This window comes from Cherax quadricarinatus, chromosome 62 (genome assembly GCF_038502225.1).
Source record: "Cherax quadricarinatus isolate ZL_2023a chromosome 62, ASM3850222v1, whole genome shotgun sequence".
In the NCBI taxonomy this organism is placed as follows: Eukaryota; Metazoa; Arthropoda; class Malacostraca; order Decapoda; family Parastacidae; genus Cherax; species Cherax quadricarinatus.
Genome location: NC_091353.1, coordinates 20,694,377 through 20,712,069, shown reverse-complemented (window position 1 = coordinate 20,712,069; position 17,693 = coordinate 20,694,377). Strand labels below are relative to the sequence as shown.

General features: G+C 39.7%; 1 protein-coding gene across 1 annotated transcript in view; it reads right to left on the bottom strand.

Annotated features, from left to right (window-relative positions):
• The window catches only part of vap (RAS p21 protein activator vap), a 186,945-nt gene that overhangs the window by 27,397 nt on the left and 141,855 nt on the right, over nt 1-17,693 (bottom strand). Inside the window, exon 8 of the mRNA XM_070098485.1 lies at nt 3,478-3,644. Within this exon, the coding sequence (XP_069954586.1) occupies nt 3,478-3,644 (167 nt within the window). The remainder of the gene's footprint in view (nt 1-3,477; nt 3,645-17,693) is intronic.

The window sequence follows — 17,693 nt, the reverse complement described above, 5'->3', positions numbered from 1 at the left end:
CTGGAGGCAGTGGAGATGTCATGTCTGAGGGCAATGTGTGGTGTGAATATAATGCAGAGAATTCGTAGTTTGGAAGTTAGGAGGAGGTGCGGGATTACCAAAACTGTTGTCCAGAGGGCTGAGGAAGGGTTGTTGAGGTGGTTCGGACATGTAGAGAGAATGGAGCGAAACAGAATGACTTCAAGAGTGTATCAGTCTGTAGTGGAAGGAAGGCGGGGTAGGGGTCGGCCTAGGAAGGGTTGGAGGGAGGGGGTAAAGGAGGTTTTGTGTGCGAGGGGCTTGGACTTCCAGCAGGCATGCGTGAGCGTGTTTGAATGGAGTGAATGGAGACAAATGGTTTTTAATACTTGACGTGCTGTTGGAGTGTGAGCAAAGTAACATTTATGAAGGGATTCAGGGAAACCGGCAGGCCGGACTTGAGTCCTGGAGATGGGAAGTACAGTGCCTGCACTCTGAAGGAGGGGTGTTAATGTTGCAGTTTAAAAACTGTAGTGTAAAGCACCCTTCTGGCAAGACAGTGATGGAGTGAATGATGGTGAAAGTTTTTCTTTTTCGGGCCACCCTGCCTTGGTGGGAATCGGCCGGTGTGATAATAATAATAATAAAAAAACTGGTACACAAGCCCATTACTCAGTGATTTCATGCGAGTGAACAAGACAGATGTGTGTGGCACAGTGCGTTCTAATCGTAAACATATGCCCAGGCTCAACGCAGGTGTTTGTGGTGATGACGTGCAGGTGTTTACTGCCAATGACATCATGGCATTACGGTGGCATGACAAACGAGATGTCACATTGTTGACAACCATTCACCGTAATGAAATGCAAGACAGTGGCAAAGTTGATCGAGTGACTAATGAACGTATTCGAAAACCAGTGTCAGTGATTGATTATACACAAAACATGCGCTTGGTTGACAAGTGTGACATGCAGATTGGTTTTGTTGACTGTTATTAAGAGTTACAAGTGGTACATGAAACTTTTCTTCCATCTCATGGACATTTCAATGCTCAATGCATATAATATGTACCAAATAAAGACTGGTAACAGACCACCGTATGGTGAATTTTGTTTGTCTGTTGTCAGACAACTCATAATGAAGTACCAGGTAACAACACCTGCAATACAACATGGTCCTCGAATTCCTCAGGATATACCCAAGCGTTTGAGGAGGGAAGGTGATCATTTCATAATACAGCTTCCTTCAACTCAAAAGAAATTTGCTCAGAAGAGATGCATTGTCTGTGCACAAACAAAACGGCAGCAACAAAGACGCAAAGACACTCGGTTTATGTGTGAGGAATGTAAGGTGCCTCTGTGCATGGTGCCTTGTTTCAAGGAGTTCCACAAGCTCCAGCAGTTCTAAAACCATGTCCAGTGATTGTAAATATGTAAATATATGATAGAACATTAGTATTATACAATATTTGTGCATGTTTATTGTAATAAAAAACAGTGGTAAACAATAATATAATAACTTTAGTGCGGTTATTGTGTTCAATACAGTGAGTTTATATATATCAATTATATACAGTATTGGTCTCTCAGGCCTCAAATGTTAGTAGGAATAGAAAAAAATTGGAAAAGAAAAGAAAAAAAAACTAAAACAACAAAATAATATAATACGCGTATGTGGAATTCGTCGATGTTGCCACCACCACATCATTTTCTATAAACTTCTTGGCACTGTATCTCGGTAAGTACTGATCAGATTCTTATTTTTTTTGTTTTATTACCTTCACAAAAATATGCTCTTTAACCCTTTGAGGGTTTTCGTCGTACTAGTACGTCTTACGCGTAGGGGTTTTTGACGTACTAGTACTCATAAATTCTAGCGGCCTCAAATCTAGTGGGAGAAAGCTGGTAGGCCTTCATATGAAAGAATGGGTCTATGTGGTCAGTGTGCACAGTCTAAAAAAAATCCTGCAGCACACAGTGCATAATGAGAAAAAAAAACTTTGACCATTTTTTTTGAATAAATCAGCGACTTTGCAGTGTATTTTCGTATTGTATTTATTGTTGTATTCTAGTTTTCTTGGTCTCATTTTATAGAATGGAAGACATATTACAGAAATAGAGATGATTTTGACTGGTTTTACAAAGAATGGTGCCTTGAAATTGAGCTCAAAGTAGCAGAAATGTTCGATTTTTACCAAATTTCAAAAGTAAACAAATCGTGCCAAGCGTGCAATACACGTCAACTGGTGAGTCTAATATTCTTTCACAAGTGCACCAATAATATTTATACCATTTTTTACACTAATGTAGTAGTCTGCATAACAGTAAATCTTATATTTTTTGTGAAAATAAAAATTCAAAGTGGAAAGCAAAAGAATATAAGAGGGGCCTTGAGACGTGAATAATGACTAGAGGAAATGTCATTTTAGTGCCAGGAATGTCTTTCTTGTTTATTCTGGACCCTATTCGGAAATTGGCATCTTTTGAAATTTGTGTGAAATTGGCAAAATTGCTAAATTCTGACCACTGTACTGGATAGTTGAGTTTCATAAATGAGTGGTTTCTTGCACCCATTCGATAGAAAAAATGGAGTTCTAGCGAAATATTCATGTTTTTTGTCGACAAGGACAGTGAAATTGGCCGAAAATGGGGCTCAAAGTGGGCAAAATCGCCGATGCGTAAACATCGCCGAGACCGCTAACTTTGCGAGAGCATAATTCCGTAAGTTTTCTATCAAATTTCAAACTTTTGGTGTCTTTATGATCGGGAAAAGATTCTCTATCTTTTCATAAGAAAAAATAATTTTTTTTTTTTTTAAATTTGGCCGACCCTGAGAACGAGTTTCGGAGAGGGCCTGTCGACCCTCAAAGGGTTAATTCTGTAAGAAAAAATAATTTTTTTTTTTTTTCAAAATTTCTTGGACACTGGTGCATGACTTCAGATTTTGGCCTTGGACCCTGAAAGGGTTAATAAACAACTTTATGATGTAATAAACAACTTGATGATGTAATAAACAACTTTATGATGGACTAAACAACTTTATGGTGTAATAAACAACTTTATGATGGACTAAACAACTTTATGATGAACTAAACAACTTTATGATGAACTAAACAACTTTATGATGAACTAAACAACTTTATGGTGTAATAAACAACTTTATGATGTAATAAACAACTTTATGATGTAATAAACAACTTTATGATGGACTAAACAACTTTATGGTGTAATAAACAACTTTATGATGGACTGAACAATTTTATGATGGACTAAACAACTTTATGATGAACTAAACAACTTTATGATGAACTAAACAACTTTATGATGAACTAAACAACTTTATGGTGTAATAAACAACTTTATGATGAACAACACAGCTTTATAATGTACTAAATATTAACACTAGTATCTGTACTCATAGTGTTACAGCCACAAACAAGTAATCAGAAGTAGCAACAAAGTTGTAGACTTGTAAAATACACAGAAAGTGTTAAGAAGTTAAAGAGACAAATGTACTCACTGATAATGTGTCAAGATAAGTGATCATGCGTTCCTTGTTCTTCAGTATGAAAGGGTTGACCACCTCCATGTAGGGCTCCTTACCACCAAACTCCACCAGGTTGGCCAGATTCTGTAGGCACTTAGCTATCATAATGAGAGAGCGTGACGCCACAGGGTGAGGAGGCTCTGTAATTCCAGTACAGAAATAATGAAGTATGATATCAGTGATGATGATAATAATTATGATTTTTTTTTTCTACAAATCAGCTGTATCCCACCGAGACAGAGTGACCTAAAAAGAAAAACAAAAGTTTCTCTTAAAATTTAGTAATTTATAAAGGAGAGGGGGTTACTAGCCTCTTGCTCCAGGAAATTTAGTTGCCTCTAACAACACGCATGGCTTACAGAGAAAGAATTCTGCTCCACTGCCAATAATAATAAAAATAATAATAATAATCATAATAATATGTTTTGAATTTTAAAGGCTAGAATGTCTACAAGGTGTGTCAGACTGTGGAGTGAATGAAGACAAATGGATTTTAATGAACATGCTGCTGTTGGAGTGGAAGCAGGGTTGCTTTAACCCCTTGACTGTCGCAACCCACAATCCTGAGGTGTCTCCTGGTGTCGCAAACTTTCCAAAAAAAAAAAAAAAAATTTCTTATGAAATGATAGAGAATCTTTTCCCCATTGTAATGACACCAAAAAAGCGAAATTTGATGGAAAACTGACGGAATTATGCTCTCGCGAAGTTAGCGACCTCGGCGATATTTACAAATCGGCGATTTCGCCCACTTTGAGCCCTATTTTCGGCTAATTCCGTTGTTCCAGTCGACCAAACTCATAGCTATTTCTTTAGAACTCCGTTTTTTCTATCGATTGCGTACAAGAAACTGCCCATTTACCGATTTCAACTACCCAATAATGTGGTCAGAAATTTGCAATTTGGCCAATTTCACACAAATTAAAAAATATGACAATTTCAAAATAAGGTCCAGAATGAACAATGCAGACATTCCTGGCTCTAAAATAACATTTTCTTTGTTCATCAGTCATGTCTCCAGGCCCCTCTGATATTACTCTTGCTTTCTATTTTGAATTTTTATTCAAACAAAAAATAGAAGACTTACTATTATGCAGACTACTGCAATACTGTAATAATTGTATAAATAACATCAACCCATTCATGACTGCATATTAGAATGGCCATAACATTTTGTTGCCAAATTTTCAAGTTTGTATATTCAACTCCAGCCTTTATATTATCCTTTGTACCTGTGTACCTGTCTACCATCTTACTATCATATTATAACCAAGACATTACCATTGTTATTTTTTACTATTATTCTTCTGGTACTTTAATTGTGAATTTTATTTTGTCAATTTAAATCTAGTTATACTCTTGATCTTGTCAACAACCTATACTAGACTCTAGTGCAATTGCAAGTACCATTTCAATTTGTATTTTTATATTATAAGTTTATATTGTAAGTCCTACTCTAAGATTGTTTTCATATCTTAGTGACTATATTGTGTGTGCAATTAGTGTATATTTCAATTATATTATTGTTCAAGGTCCTTAACTATCTTTTGCTAACTAGTACCAACTACCTCATATATTTTTTTTTCTACTTTTTTTTATTCTTTTGCTACCTTGTATATTTTATCTTGTCAATTTAAATCTAGTTATACTCTAATTCTTGTAAACAACTTATATAACACCTTAGTGCAATTACAAGTGAGAGTCTTGTGCTATTTTTAATTTGTATTTTTATATTATTAGTTTATACCTAGTTGTACTTTAGCTCATTCCAGCACAACACATAGACAACACCAACTTCATTATGTGTATTAGTGACTATACTCTACATGACCAAAATGCTATAGCTATATACTTGTCCAAACTTCCCACCACTACAGATATCAGTACTAAAACTCAACACACAACTCAGGATATAAATAACCATAATTTAAACCTAGAAGATGATTGATCACGTTGACCCTGATCTAAACCTACATAATCTGACACACAATCAAAACCTATTGGAAAGTAACTGCCTTTACTACACAGCATCACAAGCCAGCACTATCCTAAACAATGCTAAAAGCCTATCAGTACTTAACTACAACATCAGGTCCTTAAGCAAACACTATGATGACCTCCTGGCACTCCTTGAATCACTAAAGACACCCTTCTCCTGCATTATTCTTACCGAGACCTGGCTAAAACAGGACACAATAGATATCTACCCTCTACCAGGATACACAGCAATCCACAACTGCAGACCATACCAAGTTCGGGGTGGTATTGCAATCTAACCAATTATCTTGTATCAGCACCAATTGCTTTAGTGATGAATATGGAGAATACATTTTTGCTAATTTTACTGTAAAAAACCTTAAGACGCCTATAACAATCAGTGCCATTTACCAGATACCCCACACTAACATCCCAAACTTCAGTGAGAAATTAAAGGCACTAATAACAAACAGACAAATGAATAAGCACCACCTTCTCTTAGCTGGAGACTTCAACATCAACCTTGGCCTACTAGATGATCAGCCTGTAACTGATTTCATCAACAATATGAACAACACACTTCTCATACAAACAATAACTAAACCAACCAGGCTCACTGAAACAAGTGCAACCATAATAGACCACATATGGACCAATATACTAGCCCCCCTTAAATCAGGGATAATCACAGATAGCACTACAGACCACTACCCTACCTACCTCTTGACAAACATTAGTAAACCACCACTTGAATACAACAAAGTCTCATTTAGACTCCATGATGAGGCCTCAATAAGGAAGTTCACAGCTGACCTAGAGACTGTTGACTGGCCTACAGAATTCTCCAAGGCCAATGGTATTGACGACTGGACAGACATTTTTCTTAACAAACTACTTAGACTATACAACAAACATTGTCCTATAAAAACGAAACAGATCACAAACAAACGGCTTGGTTGCCCATGGCTAACCAGCACCATTCTGAAATCCATTGATAAGAAACACCAATATGAAAAGCAATATAGACAGGGCTTAATACACAAAGATATTCTTAAACACTATTCATCAGTCCTCCCCAAAGTAATAAAGAAAGCCAAACAACTATACTACTCCAGTAGATTCACTGACACAAGAGGAGATATAAAAAAGACCTGGAAAACACTCTCTCAGATTCTAGGGACCCACAAACTGAAAAAAAAACAAGAATATTGTCCTAACTAAACCTAATGAAACACCACTGCAACCCACCGACACAGCTAACAAGATAAACGACTTCTTCTCAACCATAGGTTCTAATCTCGCCAATAAAATCCCACGTACCAATGCCCATGCCGGGGACTACCTAGATGGGAATTTCCCAAATTCCTTCTATCTTGCTCCAACTGAGCCCACGGAAGTCACCGAGATTATAAAGTCACTTAGAAATAACTCAGGGAATCTGTCTCATGTCCCACCATTATTGTACAAGAGAGTGGCCCATGTCCTCTCGCATACTATCTCATTGCTTTTTAACAAGTCACTAGAAGCTAGCACCTTCCCGAAACTACTCAAGACGGCAAGGGTTACACCAATACATAAAGGTGGTGACCCTATAGATTTAAACAACTATAGGCCAATATCAAACTTACCATTGCTATCCAAAATCTTTGAGAAACTTGTGCACAGGAGACTATATTCATTTATAATGTCACAAAACATTTTCAACCCCTGCCAATTTGGACTCAGGAAAAATAAAAGCACTAACGATGCAATTATAAAAATGCTAGATCTGCTTTACACAGCATTAGAAAATAAGGAATTTTTATTGACCTAAGAAAAGCTTTTGACAGAGTAGACCACGGCATCCTACTCCACAAACTTGACCATTATGGTATAAGAGGCCATGCGCTTGCATATTTCAAATCTTACCTTACTAATAGGTATCAGTATGTCACCATTAAAGACACAGCATCAACAACACAGCCACTTGATACTGGAGTTCCGCAGGGAAGTGTCCTTGGTCCCCTGCTCTTCCTTATATACATCAATGATCTTCCGAACGTATCTCGACACCTGAACCCCATTCTCTTTGCTGACGACACGACTTATGTCATCTCTCACCCTAATCTTGCAACCCTCAACACCATTGTTAATGAGGAGCTGATCAAAATATCGACTTGGATGACAGCCAATAAACTTACGCTTAACGTTGACAAAACCTACTACATTATGTTTGGTAGCAGAGCAGGAGATGCGCAAATTAACATTAAGATCGACAACACTCTAATTACCAGGCATAATGAGGGCAAATTCCTAGGCCTATACCTCGACAACAACCTGAACTTCAGCACCCATATCCAACACATAACCAAAAAAGTATCCAAAACGGTTGGGATCCTCTCCAAGATACGATACTACGTGCCGCAAACTGCCCTTCTCACACTATACCACTCACTTATATATCCATACCTCACCTATGCTATCTGTGCTTGGGGTTCAACTGCAGCAACACACCTAAAGCCAATAATAACCCAACAAAAAGCCACAGTAAGAATAATCACTAAATCCCATCCCTGGCAACACCCCCCCCCCCCCACTCTTCATAGATCTAAACTTACTCCCTGTTCAGTACATCCACACTTACTACTGTGCAATCTACATCTACAGGACCTTAAATTCCAATATTAACCTTGACCTAAAACGCTTTCTTGATAGTTGTGACAGAACCCACAGGCACAACACCAGACACAAACATCTCTATGACATTCCCCGTGTCCGACTAAACCTTTACAAAAATTCAATGTATGTCAAAGGCCCTAAAATCTGGAACACCCTACCTGAAAATTCCAAAACTGCAGACACATTCATCACCTTCAAAACTACCATCAGAAAACATCTTATCTCCCTGATACACCCTGTCAACTAATAATACGAATACCACCTGGTGGTTCACACTTACACTCACTCACCCATTTGACCATAAACAGAAATATCAATCTCAATCTCAAAATAATGAATCTTAACTAGTCAAAAGTTGGCCTGTGATACTCCAATACTGAAACTATGTATAGTGCCAAAACAAAAGTATTCACATTGCTAAACTCACAACTAGTATTTAGTCACTTAGCCATAATACCAACTTATCTCATAATTCTGTAACATTTTAAACCTAAGATTTAATATAAGTCTGCCCGAAATGCCTAGCCATGCTAGGCGTTCTAGTGGTACACTCTGTAATTATTATTTTACTACATGTAAACCACACAATAACCAAATTCTGTAAACTCAGCATTGTAATACTTATAGAGAATAAAGTTTGAATGACATCATTTGTTTACTTTTGAACATCGGCAAAAATCAAACATTTCCCCTACTTTGAGCTCCATTTCAAGGTTCTTTTTATATTAAAATCAATCAAAATCACCTCTATTTCTATAATATGTTTTCCACTCTATCAAATGAAACCAAGAAAACGAGAATACAACCATAAATACTATATGAAAATAGACCACAAAGTCGGCATTTTAATTAAAAAAAAACGGTCGGAGTTTTTTTTTTCTCATTATGCACTGCGTGCTCCAGGATTTTTTTTATATGGTGCACACTGACCACACAGACCCATTCTCTCACATGTGGGCCTACCAGCTTTATTTTTATTATTTTTATTATCACACTGGCCGATTCCCACCAAGGCAGGGTGGCCCGAAAAAGAAAAACTTTCACCATCATTCACTCCATCACCAGCTTTCTCCTGCTTGATTTGAAGCCGCTAGAATTTATGAGTATATATACGTCAAACACGGTACCTCGTAAGACGTATATATATGGCCGTGACAGTCAAAGGGTTAATGAAAGGATTCAGGAAAACTGGTTAGTCAGACTTGAGTCCTGGAGGCAGAAAGGGCTGTGCCAATACTCTGAAGGATGGGTGGGGATGTTACAGAGGGGTAATCTGATTGTGATGTCAGCACACTTCTTGAAAGACAGCACTTGAGTGATCATTGGTGAATATGTTCTCTTGTTGGGGTCACACTCTCTTGGTAGGAGACAACCATAGTGTTAAAAATATAAAAAAAAAACTAATACAGGCAGGCCTGCTTTATGGCATTCTGCTAATGTGATGGCTTTTAATTATACTCATTTTTCATTTGTTCAATGTGGGGTTCACTAATCTGGCATGTTTCAGCATGTTTCCATATGACACACTCAACAGCCAAACATCCAGCGCCATTTTCTTCAGTTTGTTTATAGCCTCCGTACACTTTGTGTCTCTCAGTTTTGTCTGGAAACTTTCCAAAGGTTCAAACATTTTGAAGTTATTACATATATTATTTATACTGTTTTTGTGTTAATTACTATGACATCTAAGGGTACTTTCATAAAAGAGGAATCATAAGCTTGTTAAAGGCAAAGTTAGAAAAGATTAAACTCAGTGAGCAAGGTATGTCTATGGATAAGATAGGACTCGGGCAGTACTACTAGCTACTTACAATGGTAATACGTCACTAACTTTTTTGGGTTATCATTGTAAATTTACATGTGTTACTATGTATGATAATTTCACTAATGTGTACCAGTAACTAAATGAACTTACACTGTGGTGGCATGCAGGTATGAAAAAAAAAATTGAAAAAAATTTGGAAAATAAGTTAAGTTTACAGAAAAATAGTTCTGTAATCTAGCAGCATTTTGATGCAAATCTCATTTTCAAATGTTTCTACAGCTGTTATTCACAGTGATTATAACAATGTGATGACCTCACAGACGTCATCAGCATATTTTTACCCATTATTTTTATAATTTTATTGTTTCTTTAATTCAGTTAGATCAGTATTTGCCATGGTTACAAAGTAGAAGGAGCTATGGCAGGTGAGGGAGAACCTAAGAGTGTGTCTCACTAGTGTTGAAGACACAATAGTACAGACACTCCTCATTTAACAACAGAGTTCCATTCTGCATTCACTTTCGAGAACACACTAGCTAACCCCTTTACAGTGGACCACTTTTGTACTTCTTCCTCTTCCAAGTGCTGCTGCACTTCCAACTCTATTAAGTCTTTGTTAGTTAGTTCTCCCTTGATCAAAGTTCTTGAACAGCACACAATACCAACTGGTCAGAGAGCTGGTACTAAGTCCACGTGGTCATTAAACATGTAGGTCATTAAGTGAGGAGTGTCTGTAAAGGAAGTGTAGCTCAAATTGTTCGTTTTCCTTTTCTACTGAAAAAAGAGGATCACATTACAGTTAGTCAAGGCAGGAAGTGGTGTGCATTTATTTTTCCAACAGTGTGAGCCATGGCAGAAACATACAAATATCGAAATCAGTTACGTGTACTAAAATCCAACCAATTTTGGTATTTAGACATTTCTACTATAACTCTCACTCTTGGAAAACATAAATGCACAGCACATCCTGTGTTCTCTGCCTTGACTGGCTGTAATGTCACATCTTCTTTTCAATGGAAAAGTAAAACAACTTCAGCTACATGGCATGTGTGTGGAGCTGCTACTAGTGATCTACACACTATCACACACCACCACACTGCACCATCTCAATATTCTTCTCCTGACCATTGAAACATTTATAATTATAATGTATGACACGGAAGGCCTGAGGAAGAGTGAATGTTGCCAAGCTAACATTATTCACTCAGAATATTGCCAGGCTAACATTATTCAGTCAGAATGTTGCCAGGCTAACATTATTCACTCAGAATGTTGCCAGGTTAACATTATTCAGTCAGAATGTTGCCAGGCTAACATTATTCACTCAGAATGTTGCCAGGCTAACATTATTCAGTCAGAATGTTGCCAGGCTAACATTATTCACTCAGAATGTTGCCAGGCTAACATTATTCACTCAGAATGTTGCCAGGCTAACATTATTCAGTCAGAATGTTGCCAGGTTAACATTATTCACTCAGAATGTTGCCAGGCTAACATTATTCACTCAGAATGTTGCCAGGCTAACATTATTCACTCAGAATGTTGCCAGGCTAACATTATTCAGTCAGAATGTTGCCAGGCTAACATTATTCAGTCAGAATGTTGCCAGGCTAACATTATTCACTCAGAATGTTGCCAGGCTAACATTATTCACTCAGAATGTTGCCAGGCTAACATTATTCACTCAGAATGTTGCCAGGCTAACATTATTCACTCAGAATGTTGTCAGGCTAACATTATTCACTCAGAATGTTGCCAGGCTAACATTATTCACTCAGAATGTTGCCAGGCTAACATTATTCACTCAGAATGTTGCCAGGCTAACATTATTCACTCAGAATGTTGCCAGGCTAACATTATTCAGTCAGAATGTTGCCAGGCTAACATTATTCAGTCAGAATGTTGCCAGGCTAACATTATTCAGTCAGAATGTTGCCAGGCTAACATTATTCACTCAGAATATTGCCAGGCTAACATTATTCACTCAGAATGTTGCCAGGCTAACATTATTCACTCAGAATGTTGCCAGGCACTGTAGTCTCGACCACCACTGTTATCTCTGTTACTGCAGTCTCAACTACCACTGTTATCTCTGTTACTGCAGTCTCAATCACCACTGTTATCTCTGTTACTGCAGTCTCAACTACCACTGTTATCTCTGTTACTGCAGTCTCAACCACCACTATTATTTCTGTTACTGCAGTCTCAACCACCACTGTTATCTTTGTTACTGCAGTCTCAACTACCACTGTTATCTCTGTTACTGCAGTCTCGACCACCACTGTTATCTCTGGTACTGCAGTCTCAAACACCACTGTTATCTATGTTATGGCCGTCTCAACTACCACTGTTATCTCTGTTATGGCCGTCTCAACCACCACTGTTATTTCTGTTATGGCCGTCTCAACCACAACTGTTATCTCTGTTATGGCCGTCTCAACCACCACTGTTATCTCTGTTATGGCCGTCTCAACCACCACTGTTATCTCTGTTACTGCAGTCTCAACCACCACTGTTATCTCTGTTACTGCACTCTCAACCACCACTGCTAACTCTGTTATGGCCATCTCAACTACCACTGTTATCTCTGTTATGGCCATCTCAACCACAACTGTTATCTCTGTTATGGCCATCTCAATCACCACTGTTATCTGTGTTACTGCAGTCTCAACCACCACTATTATCTCTGTTACAGCAGTCTCAACCACCACTGTTATCTCTGTTATGGCCGTCTCAACTACCACTGTTATCTCTGTTACTGCAGTCTCAACCACCACTGTTATCTGTTACTGCAGTCACAACTACCACTGTTATCTCTGTTACTGCAGTCTCAACCACCACTGTTATCTCTGTTACTGCAGTCTCAACCACCACTGTTATCTCTGTTACTGCAGTCTCAACTACTACTGTTATCTCTGTTACTGCAGTCTCAACCACCACTGTTATCTCTGTTAATGCAGTCTCAACCACCACTGTTATCTCTGTTACTGCAGTCTCAACCACCACTGTTATCTCTGTTATTGCAGTCTCAATCACCACTGTTATCTCTGTTACTGCAGTCTCAACCACCACTGTTATCTCTGTTAATGCAGTCTCAACCACCACTGTTATCTCTGTTACTGCAGTCTCAACCACCACTGTTATCTCTGTTACTGCAGTCTAAACCACCACTGTTATCTCTGTTATGGCCGTCTCAGCTACCACTGTTATCTCTGTTACTGCAGTCTCAACCACCACTGTTATCTCTGTTACTGCAGTCTCAACCACCACTGTTATCTCTGTTACTGCAGTCTCAACCACCACTGTTATCTCTGTCACTGCAGTCTCAACTACCACTGTTATCTCTGTTACTGCAGTCTCAACCACCACTGTTATCTCTGTTACTACAGTCTCAACCACCCCTGTTATTTCTGTTATGGCTGTCTCAACCACCACTGTTATCTCTGCTATGGCCGTCTCAACCACCACTGTTATCTCTGTTAATGTAGTCTCAACTACCACTGTTATCTCTGTTACTGCAGTCTCAATCACCACTGTTATCTCTGTTACTGCAGTCTCAACCACCACTGTTATCTCTGTTACTGCAGTCTCAACCACCACTGTTATCTCTGTTAATGCAGTCTCAACCACCACTGTTATGTCTGTTACTGAAGTCTCAACCACCACTGTTATCTCTGTTACTGCAGTCTCAACCACCACTGTTAGCTCTGTTACTGCAGTCTCAACCACCACTGTTATCTCTGTTACTGCAGTCTCAACCACCACTGTTATCTCTGTTACTGCAGTCTCAACCACCACTGTTATCTCTGTTATGGCCGTCTCAACCACCACTGTCATCTCTGTTATGGCCATCTCAACCACCACTGTTATCTCTATTACTGCAGTCTCAACCACCACTGTTATCTCTGTTACTGCAGTCTCAACCACCACTGTTATCTCTGTTACTGCAGTCTCAACCACCACTGTTATCTCTGTTACTGCAGTCTCAACCACCACTGTTATCTCTGTTATGGCTGTCTCAACTACCCATGTTATCTCTGTTACTGCAGTCTCAACCACCACTGTTATCTCTGTTACTGCAGTCTCAACCACCACTGTTATCTCTGTTATGGCCGTCTCAACCACCACTGTCATCTCTGTTATGGCCATCTCAACCACCACTGTTATCTCTGTTACTGCAGTCTCAACCACCACTGTTATCTCTGTTACTGCAGTCTCACCCACCACTGTTATCTCTGTTATGGCTGTCTCAACTACCACTGTTATCTCTGTTACTGCAGTCTCAACCACCACTGTTATCTCTGTTACTGCAGTCTCAAGTACCACTGTTATCTCTGTTACTGCAGTCTCAACCACCACTGTTATCTCTGTTACTGCAGTCTCAACCACCACTGTTATCTCTGTTACTGCAGTCTCAAGTACCACTGTTATCTCTGTTACTGCAGTCTCAACCACCACTGTTATCTCTGTTACTGCAGTCTCAACCACCACTGTTATCTCTGTTACTGCAGTCTCAACCACCACTGTTATCTCTGTTACTGCAGTCTCAACCACCACTGTTATCTCTGTTACTGCAGTCTCAACCACCACTGTTATCTCTGTTACTGCAGTCTCACCCACCACTGTTATCTCTGTTATGGCTGTCTCAACTACCACTGTTATCTCTGTTACTGCAGTCTCAATCACCACTGTTATCTCTGTTACTGCAGTCTCAACCACCACTGTTATCTCTGTTACTGCAGTCTCAACCACCACTGTTATCTCTGTTACTGCAGTCTCAACCACCACTGTTATCTCTGTTACTGCAGTCTCAACTACCACTGTTATCTCTGTTACTGCAGTCTCAACCACCACTGTTATCTCTGTTACTGCAGTCTCAACCACCACTGTTATCTCTGTTACTGCAGTCTCAACCACCACTGTTATCTCTGTTACTGCAGTCTCACCCACCACTGTTATCTCTGTTATGGCTGTCTCAACTACCACTGTTATCTCTGTTACTGCAGTCTCAACCACCACTGTTATCTCTGTTACTGCAGTCTCAATCACCACTGTTATCTCTGTTACTGCAGTCTCAACCACCACTGTTATCTCTGTTACTGCAGTCTCAACCACCACTGTTATCTCTGTTACTGCAGTCTCAACCACCACTGTTATCTCTGTTACTGCAGTCTCAACCACCACTGTTATCTCTGTTACTGCAGTCTCAACCACCACTGTTATCTCTGTTACTGCAGTCTCAACTACCACTTTTATCTCTGTTACTGCAGTCTCAACCACCACTGTTATCTCTGTTACTGCAGTCTCAACCACCACTGTTATCTCTGTTACTGCAGTCTCAACTACCACTGTTATCTCTGTTACTGCAGTCTCAACCACCACTGTTATCTCTGTTACTGCAGTCTCAACCACCACTGTTATCTCTGTTACTGCAGTCTCAACCACCACTGTTATCTCTGTTACTGCAGTCTCAACCACCACTGTTATCTCTGTTACTGCAGTCTCAACCACCACTGTTATCTCTGTTACTGCAGTCTCAACCACCACTGTTATCTTTGTTACTGCAGTCTCAACCACCACTGTTATCTCTGTTACTGCAGTCTCAACCACCACTGTTATCTCTGTTACTGCAGTCTCAACCACCACTGTTATCTCTGTTACTGCAGTCTCAACCACCACTGTTATCTTTGTTACTGCAGTCTCAACCACCACTGTTATCTCTGTTACTGCAGTCTCAACCACCACTGTTATCTCTGTTACTGCAGTCTCAACTACCACTGTTATCTCTGTTACTGCAGTCTCAACCACCACTGTTATCTCTGTTACTGCAGTCTCAACCACCACTGTTATCTCTGTTACTGCAGTCTCAACCACCACTGTTATCTCTGTTACTGCAGTCTCAACCACCACTGTTATCTCTGGTACTGCAGTCTCAACTACCACTGTTATCTCTGTTACTGCAGTCTCAACTACCACTGTTATCTCTGTTACTGCAGTCTCAACCACCACTGTTATCTCTGGTACTGCAGTCTCAACTACCACTGTTATCTCTGTTACTGCAGTCTCAACCACCACTGTTATCTCTGTTACTGCAGTCTCAACCACCACTGTTATCTCTGGTACTGCAGTCTCAACTACCACTGTTATCTCTGTTACTGCAGTCTCAACCACCACTGTTATCTCTGTTACTGCAGTCTCAACCACCACTGTTATCTCTGGTACTGCAGTCTCAACCACCACTGTTATCTCTGTTACTGCAGTCTCAACCACCACTGTTATCTCTGGTACTGCAGTCTCAACCACCACTGTTATCTCTGGTACTGCAGTCTCAACCACCACTGTTATCTCTGTTACTGCAGTCTCAACCACCACTGTTATCTCTGTTACTGCAGTCTCAACCACCACTGTTATCTCTGGTACTGCAGTCTCAACCACCACTGTTATCTCTGTTACTGCAGTCTCAACCACCACTGTTATCTCTGTTACTGCAGTCTCAACCACCACTGTTATCTCTGGTACTGCAGTCTCAACCACCACTGTTATCTCTGGTACTGCAGTCTCAACCACCACTGTTATCTCTGTTACTGCAGTCTCAACCACCACTGTTATCTCTGTTACTGCAGTCTCAACCACCACTGTTATCTCTGGTACTGCAGTCTCAACCACCACTGTTATCTCTGTTACTGCAGTCTCAACCACCACTGTTATCTCTGTTACTGCAGTCTCAACTACCACTGTTATCTCTGTTACTGCAGTCTCAACCACCACTGTTATCTCTGGTACTGCAGTCTCAACCACCACTGTTATCTCTGTTACTGCAGTCTCAACCACCACTGTTATCTCTGGTACTGCAGTCTCAACCACCACTGTTATCTCTGGTACTGCAGTCTCAACCACCACTGTTATCTCTGTTACTGCAGTCTCAACCACCACTGTTATCTCTGGTACTGCAGTCTCAACCACCACTGTTATCTCTGTTACTGCAGTCTCAACCACCACTGTTATCTCTGTTACTGCAGTCTCAACCACCACTGTTATCTCTGGTACTGCAGTCTCAACCACCACTGTTATCTCTGGTACTGCAGTCTCACCCACCACTGTTATCTCTGTTACTGCAGTCTCAACCACCACTTCCTGCATTACCTTTTTCTCTTCACTCTTAATTCATTATGTCAAACAAATTTTCTTAGATATATTAGCTTTCTGTAGGTGGTAGGTTGGTAGACAGCAACCGCCCAGGTCGGTACTACCGTCGTGCCAAGTGAGTGTAAAACGGAAGCCTGTAATTGTTTTACATGATGGTAGGATTGCTGGTGTCCTTTTTTCTGTCTCATTAACATGCAAGATTTCAGGTACGTCTTGCTGCTTCTACTTACACTTAGGTCACACTACACATACATGTACAGGCATATATATACACATCCCTCTAGGTTTTCTTCTATTTTCTTACTAGTTCTTGTTGACTTCCTCTTATCTCCATGGGGAAGTGGAACAGAATTCTTCCTCCGTAAGCCATGCGTGCTGTAAGAGGCGACTAAAATGCCGGGAGCAAGGAGCTAGTAACCCCTTCTCTTGAATGAGTTACTTAATTTAAAGAGAGAAACTTTCGTTTTTCTTTTTGGGCCGCCCTGCCTCAGTAGGATATGGCCGGTTTGTTGAAAGAAAAAGAAGAAAAGCCTGATAACATATTTACTCTATTATATTTTTATTGAGCAGTAGAGATAGGCCTAAAAAATGCATATACACTACACACAATACTTACCTTAAAATATTTTTGTCCTTAGCTTAGAGT